This window comes from Condylura cristata, unplaced genomic scaffold, assembly GCF_000260355.1.
Source record: "Condylura cristata isolate star-nosed mole 26May11 unplaced genomic scaffold, ConCri1.0 scaffold00017, whole genome shotgun sequence".
Taxonomy (NCBI): domain Eukaryota; kingdom Metazoa; phylum Chordata; class Mammalia; order Eulipotyphla; family Talpidae; genus Condylura; species Condylura cristata.
In genome coordinates, this window is record NW_004567118.1 from 7684963 (window position 1) to 7692554 (window position 7592).

The following is a 7592-nucleotide window of genomic DNA, read 5'->3' on the forward strand; positions in this document are numbered from 1 at the left end:
CCCTTGCTGATGCCATTCCTTCCCCAGGGGATGCCAGCTCCCATGAGGCCAGGGCCTCTGCTATTAAACTCCTAGTCAGCCTTTGGGGTCCCTCTCAGTGAGGTCTTGCTGGCTTTTCCAGCAAAAATGGCCTCTACTTCTGGGACACCCACAGAACTTTCTCAGAAGCCACACACACCACTTCCCATGTGCCGCGCTAGGCCATAGTTACACATGCTAGACTTCACATGCAGCATGGGCCGGACTGTTTCTCTAAATGACTAGCATGATAAGTATTTTTGGCTTCGTAGGCCATATGGCTTCTGTTGCAACTACTTAGTTTTGCCGTGGTGAAACTGCCATTGATGCTCTGTAGACAAGTAGGCCGGTTGTAAGCCCCAAAATCATTTTACAAGAACAGGTGACAGGCCAGGTTTAGCCCCTAGACCTGACCTAGACTGTCCCAAGCATCTCACACAGCACCTGCTGTACAAAGGCAAGAACCCGTGAGTGAGTGATGTGTACTTGTGTGTGGAGGAGAGGCCTGGTTGCTCAGATATTTTGGGGTGCTGCTTAAAGAGGCTGTGTGGTGGAGGTGTCCTGGTGGTATGCTTAGAATCGGGACAGAGGTCAGAGGGGCTTCAGTTGTTTCTTTGGATCTACTCATTCTCCCCTTCAGGATTACAGAGACTTTGACAGAGTTTCTGTAACTGGCATTGCTACCCTGTTCCTGAGAACCAGCATCCCCACCATCAACATGGAGAACAAGTCTATGTGGGTGAGTGAGCATGTTCACGCACAGCAGTGCCTGGCCAGGTGTGGGAGGCAGGGCATCTTTGCCCAGTACTTCCACACACGTTAGCTAAGGGGTTCTCAAAGCTGGTAGCACCCGGGAATCCTCTGTGGAACTTCTGTTATCTGGACCGTACAGTTGAATGATGAGATCTGTGTCTGTGGAGGAATGGTATCAGATATTGGAGCTGGGGTGCTTTAAGAGCCCCCCCATAATGTGCAACTAGGGGTGAGAATCTGTTTGATTAGCTCAATATGTTGTGAAAATGTTCCATGTCCATGTAAAAAAGGAAAAGTTCCCAAACTTGAATTTGAGTTACATCTAGAAGAACATGACTAAAGTGCTGACATTTTGTTATGAAAAAGATGTAACTGGAGATATGGAGGAGATACCTGATGTTGATGAATGGAGAGTTCATTAACTAATATGGTACATTCCCTAAACTAAAGAAGTTGGAGGAAGGACTAGAAAGATCAGTAGAGCTGAATAGAAATTCACTTTATGATACAGATGGGCTTTTTAATCAGAGAAAGATAATTGATTAAGCAGTGTTGGGAGAACACACTTGGGAAATAAAAACAAACATCGTAAACATATTAACTATAGGAAATAAAACCTCATGTGTCAGAAGAAAATTCAAAAAATAATTTCATAGTAATCTTTAGTTGTAGGGAAATATTTCATTAAACCCAGAGGTCACATAGGGAAAATTCAACCAATTCCACAATATGAAAATTTAAATCATATGTAGCAAAAGAGATGAGAGAGAAAATAAAAGGACAAATGAAATACTGCTTTTTTTTAAAAAGTTGACAGCACATATCACAAGGTTTTGGCAAATTTTTTTTAATATGTACAAAAAGGGAAGCAAGTAGATATGGGAGTGAGCTATGAGTGTTCAATTCAATGGTAAAGAAATAAAAATAGCAAACAAGATTTTTCCTATTTAACTGAAAAGAAATAGTACTGCTTTGTGCTAATGAGGTAGAAGGAAATGTTATTGATTGGAATATAAATTGGATTATTTTGGGAGGTGAATTTGTCAATATCTATTAAAATTTAAAGTGCACATTTCCTTAGATCTAGTGCACACTAATATATCTTTAGGAGCTAAAAGGACAAGTATGTGAAGACAAATATATAGGGATATTTTAAAGCATAGTTTATAATGGCATAAAATTGGAAATATGCTAAATGTCCTGAATAGGAGGTTGGCTCAATAAATTATGTTCCATTTTCTGCCATGACTATGCAGTCATCAGAAGAGTGAGGTTAATCTTTATTAATTGACATCGAAAGGTCATGATGATGTTAAGTAAAAAAGGAAACAGGTCTTAGAAGAGTGTGCAGTACACAGATATCTCATTTATGTGGAAGAGAAAAGTGTTTATGTGTAAAATACACATTTAAAAAAACGTGGAAAGCAATTCAACAAAATATTGAAGATACTTATTTCTAGAGAGTAAAATTATTGGGAGTCTTTAATTTTCTTTACAATATCTGTAATTTTTAAATAAGTAATTTTTTGAAGATTTTTTTTATTACAAAGTTTATTTTTACATCATTTTGCACATTTTTTTTTTTTTTTACATCTCGATTGTAATCCCCGCGGGTTTCCCATCACCAAATCACCCCTGTGCCACCACCATAGTCTCGTGCATTTCCCTGAATATTTATTTTTATGTATTTATGCACACAAGAACTGGAGTATAGGCAAGAGGTGTGGGGCTGGGGGTGGGGGAAAGCAGGGGTCGAAAGGATTCATCAGAGACAGTGGGGAGCAGGACAGGCAGATGGACTGAAACACACTGCTGAGGGGAGCAGCAGGCAGACGGGAGAGGTCTGCTGCGCCATGTGGGTCAGCTCCCTGGCCGGGTAGCAAACTCATGCTGAACTCATGCTACAGTGGGTGGATAGTAGGCTACAGATAGCTTGATAGTGCTGAGACTTTAACCCTTGCGCCAATAATCAAAAATAAAAAAATAATTTTAAAAGAAATTACCAGGTATAGTCAGAAAAAAATTCTGTGTTTAAATATATATTATAATTAATATAATTTTATATAATTTATGTTATAAAATATGGTAACATATTAAACTATGTAGATGTAGGTGGCTATATCAATAGTGTAGTGGAAGAAAAAGAATGATATTCTATGCTATCCATTTTTCCTTTTTGGTAAATATTTATGAAGTGCTTGCTATGCACTAGGTTTTGCTCAGCGCCATTTATGCGTATTCAACACATCGAATCCTTACAGAAAAACAACAGAGTGGTTGAGTAACTTTCTTGAGGTCACACAGCTAGTGAATAGTACAACTGGAGCTGGAACCAGGCTGTCTGGCCTTAGAACCCATGCTTTTTTGGCCTCTCTGGTATACCATGAGACAGCCGTTAGGATCCCTTTACCAGAGAGCAGGAAATGGAGATCCAGAGATGTGAAGTCATCTCACTGTGACCACAGCGTCATCAGGAATGGACCTAGTCCCCACGCCCGGATGTGTGGGTCAGAAGCCCAGACTTCTACCTAGCTACCCCCCAGAAAGGAGAGTCTGCTCCTTGGGGCCAGGTCTGCAACTAAGAGCAGAGTAGGAGAATCTGCAGCCGTGGGCAGCGAGCGCGTCCCCGGTCCCTGAGTGCCCCCTGCTGGCGGCAGGTCAAGCTGCAGGCTCTTAGGCCTCGCTGGAGCAGGAAAGGTGGCGAGCTCCTCCCCTCTCCCTCCAGTTCTCCGTGGACATTGACTCTGAGCTGGCGGAGGAGCTGCCAGCTGAGATGGAGCTGTGGCTGGTGCTTGTGGCCGTGAGTGCGGGGCTGCTCCTGTTGGGGCTGATCATCATCTTGCTCTGGAAGGTTAGGACCCCCGCCCAGCACTCCCACTCTGGGACCTCGTGCCAGCAGACCCTCACCAACTCTCCCTTCATCCCATTCCTGACTTGCATTTCACCCGACCCGCCCCCCCACGTCCCACCCACCTTTTCCCCAGTTACCAGACTCCCCCGTCCCATCATCACCTTACCTACAGTGGTGCTCCCACCTGGGCTAAGGGGGACCTGAGCCAGAAAGGGCCACCAGGAGCTCTGGCTTGTGGCCACACCACCAAGCTGGGCCCGGAAACCGGACATCCAGGCTCCCTAGCCCTCACCCCCAGCCTTGAGTGCTGCCGGCAAGCACCTCCAGCCCCCTGATGGCCCGTCCCACCTCCTCCCCTCCGCAGTGCGGCTTCTTCAAGCGAGCCCGCACTCGCGCCCTGTATGAAGCCAAGAGGCAGAAGGCGGAGATGAAGAGCCAGCCGTCAGAGACAGAGAGGCTGACCGATGACTACTGAGGGGGCAACCCTGCCCCCAGCCCACCCTGGTAACACGGCCTCCTCCGGGCCCTCCCCTGAGCCTCCGGCTGGCTGGGGCCTCTGCTGTCCTGTCTGTTCCTCTTCTTTACGGGCCTCTGCACTTCACTCTGTCCCCAGCCCCACCCCAAACAACCGGCCACTGTCTCCCCCCACCTCCCTGGGAGAGTTCAGGGAGTCTGTTCTCACAATCCAAGTCCTGTGACCCCTTTGCCTTCTGTTGACTGGGAAAGGGTCAAGCCAGAGCTAGGTCACACCTCTGTAGACCACAAGGCTAATTCCAGAATGATTCCACAGCTCCATGCCTGCCTCCAGGGGAGGCGAGGATTGGCAGAGTCCTTCCTCCAGGGGGGCACTTTCCCTCCCGGGAGCCCCTCTGGGGTGTCAGACAGCCTTGTCAGCCGTGGTCAGTGCGTCACCCTCCCTGGCTACTCAGCCAGTACTCCGAGCACTGCCCTCTGTCTCCATCTGCCTCTCCCTCTCCTGTCTGCCTTCCTCAGCTCCTCCTTCCTCTGGGGCCTGGGGAGGGAACCTCACCCTCTCAGCTCAGCACAGGGACATGGTGTGAGTCAGGGGTCGTGACCCCTGGGTGGGGGAGGACCCGGGCATGCCAACCCCCTGGCTGGAAGCTGGACACTGATGCCTTTCTCCTCCCCCCAACTGCAGTGTGACTTCTTTAAACGGACTCACTATTACCGGATCATGCCCAAGTACCACGCAGTGCGGATCCGGGAGGAGGAGCGCTACCCGCCTCCAGGGAGCACCATGCCCACCAAGAAGCACTGGGTGACCAGCTGGCAGACTCGGGATCGATACTACTGACACGCCCCTACAGCCCCACCCCTGCCCCACCCCGTGCCCCTTCCTTCTATTTATCCTAAGTTATGCCCTGACCTTCCACTGGGGCTGCTGCCTTCGGCTGGCACCAGCAGGCTTGGGCACATACACCTCTGTGCGCGTGCATGAGCAGTCGACCACGGGCCATGGACACTGCCCAGCCGAGCACACGCAGCCCTGTGCCCTGGACATGTGGGTGCATTGCTCATGGACAGTGTTTGTGCACGCCTGTCTGTGCCGGACCCAGCCAAAGGACCTCTGCCAGAGCCGGGGGGGAAGCCCCCAACCCACCGTGGTGACACACTGGACCTGTCTTGAGCCATAGTCACTGGGTTGACTCTGCCCTCGAGATTAAAACTACTGACAGGGAGCGGCCCACGGGGCCCCAGCTGTAGTGACTGGCACCTGCCCGAGTGCAGGGGACCTGCCTGAGGTTGTCTGATTTGGAGGTTGTTTTCACAACCCTGCATGCTCAGACTCCAGAGCAGAATGAACTGGAAAGAAGGTCCCTGGGGTGACTTTCTTTCATGGATCACTTCAAAGCCCCTTGGCCCAGCCGCAGACTGCACTGGCAAGGAAGGCAGCCTGAAGGAGCAGAGGGACGAGCCACGAGACGGCCCGCACATGCCGGATAGGGCCTGCCCCGGCAGCACAGAGGGCTCTCAGCAGAGCAGGGCACCTGCTCGAGGCTAAGGAGGTGTCAGATGATACAGAGGAGATACCACTTCGCACCCACCACTACCAGCTGGGCTCCAGAGGGCCTGGAGTCCTCCGTGATATTACCAAGGGAGCGACACTTGAATGTAGGACCAGGAGGGAGCCCTGCCCCTGCCCCATCTGGCCAGACCCATTCTGCCCTCACTGACCATGCTTTGGAGGCCTCGTAGAGCTCTCAGCTGTTGTTTGCTTTCAGACTCAGCTTGGCTCTGCCTTCTGTGTCCTGAGGTTCATTCTAGAAGTTGATGCTGGTTCCAGAAAACCTCTCCTGACCCCAACCTGTTGGTAGGCCCCTCCCCAGCCCTTACCCCTTTCCACGGTACTGTAGCAGGGGAGCTGTCTCCCCCTCCTTGTGCCTTCTGTGTATATAGGCTTCTCACAGCAACCAATAAACAGCCCCCAGTTTGTACACTGCGTCTGCCTCCATGTGCCCCCGCCCCTTGTCAGCCCCAGGTCAGCCTGATGGAGGGTGTCGTCCCACAGACCCCCAGACGACACAGGAGGTTGGAGGGTGAAGATCTATGGCAAGATACCAGCTCCTGAACGTGGCAAAGCCCTAATCTGAGGGCACACTGGGTGGAATCCAAAATGGCTTCTTGGAGGACAGCGTGTTGGCTCCGGGGCGGGAGGAAGGACTTGGGGGTCGTGTGTGCAGAGTCTAGAAGAAGCAGGAAGTTCCCTTGCTGTAGAAACTGTCCTGGATGATGGTGAAGGAGGCTGGTGCAAAGGTGGAGAATAGAGAGCTCTCCCAAGTGGCTGAGTTCAGGACAGAACCTGCTTTCCAGCCATTTCTTCCTCTATCACACCCTCAGGCACCACGAGGAGGAGACAAGCCAGTGACCAAGACTGGGTCATAATATTCGTCCCCCAGCTTTGGGGCAGGAGCCCCTGGAACTGTTGTGGGATGGAGTTGCCCAGCACGAGGGCATAGCCTCGGGCCAGCATAGGCTCCCTGTCCTGGGATGCAGCCGGTTAGGCAGCAGGGAGCCTGTCCCAGGACTCCTAAATGGTGGCATCTGTTCTTCTGCTAGTTGTCCACAGGCTGTGACCTTTGTCAAGACTTCACTGAGGGCTGAAAATTACTGTCCAGAGACGTCCAGAGGCAGATTCTCAAGTCAACTACTTTGAGACCACAGGCCCAGACGATTCCCCACCTCCTGACATATTCCCCGCCTCCTGACATCCGTCTGGCCTTCCCACAGCCGACCTCACCGTGGGGGCTGTCTGCCCTCTACTCCCTCCACCAGAGCCCACCCCTCTCCCTGCCACCTTGCCCCATGTTTTCCTGTGCTGTCCCTTTCAAGTTGGCTGACAGGGGGACGTTTACTTCCTCTAGGAAAATCCAGCCCCCACCCAGAGCTCCCAGACCAATAATCAGAGACTAGAGTCTGCTTTGCAGACAGTCAAGAATTATACCCTCTGTGAGGTGTCAAAGTCCAGTTCACAGAGAGTGGAGCCCTGTGATCCCCAGCTCCTTCCCGCTTCAGAAAAGGGTGCGGTCTATATAACTACCTGCCGGCCCCACCCCCCCACCAGCCTCTGTGCTCCAGTACTAGGCCCCCAGCCTTGCGTTAGGGTGCGTGCATGTGTGTGTGTGTGTGTGTGTGTGTGTGTGTGTGTGTGTGAGAGAGAGAGAGAGAGAGAGACTGTGAGCTTCACATGCCCACACACACATTCCTGAGAATAACTTGTTTTCAGGACTGATGCTATAACATTTGTATGAAAAAAACCTAAGACAGAAGCAGCAATAGTCATTTCTTATGTAAAAGGAGCCCCCATAACCCCATTCTTCAGCTCCTTAGAGCTGCAGCACCTCCATACTGTTCCAGAGGAGGGTCTTATCTCTTATATCACTAAAAATACCCATCAAGGTGATTCTCCCCCTCCTGGGCAAGAGGCCAGATTGTACTTCCTGGGTCCTCC

General features: G+C 50.7%; 1 protein-coding gene across 3 annotated transcripts in view; it reads left to right on the forward strand.

Annotated features, from left to right (window-relative positions):
• The window catches only part of ITGA3 (integrin, alpha 3 (antigen CD49C, alpha 3 subunit of VLA-3 receptor)), a 27144-nt gene extending 21061 nt beyond the window's left edge, over positions 1 to 6083 (forward strand). For 2 of the 3 annotated variants that reach the window (XM_004684330.2, XM_012726529.1), the window contains exons 23-25: positions 659 to 757; positions 3497 to 3622; positions 4782 to 6083. In XM_004684330.2, coding sequence (XP_004684387.1) covers positions 659 to 757; positions 3497 to 3622; positions 4782 to 4937 — 381 coding nt within the window. In that variant the 3' untranslated portion in view covers positions 4938 to 6083. Of the gene's footprint in view, positions 1 to 658; positions 758 to 3496; positions 3623 to 3986; positions 4127 to 4781 lie in introns of all 3 variants that reach the window. The other variant, XM_012726531.1, reaches the window with a different exon arrangement.
• Positions 6084 to 7592: the final 1509 nt, after the last annotated feature.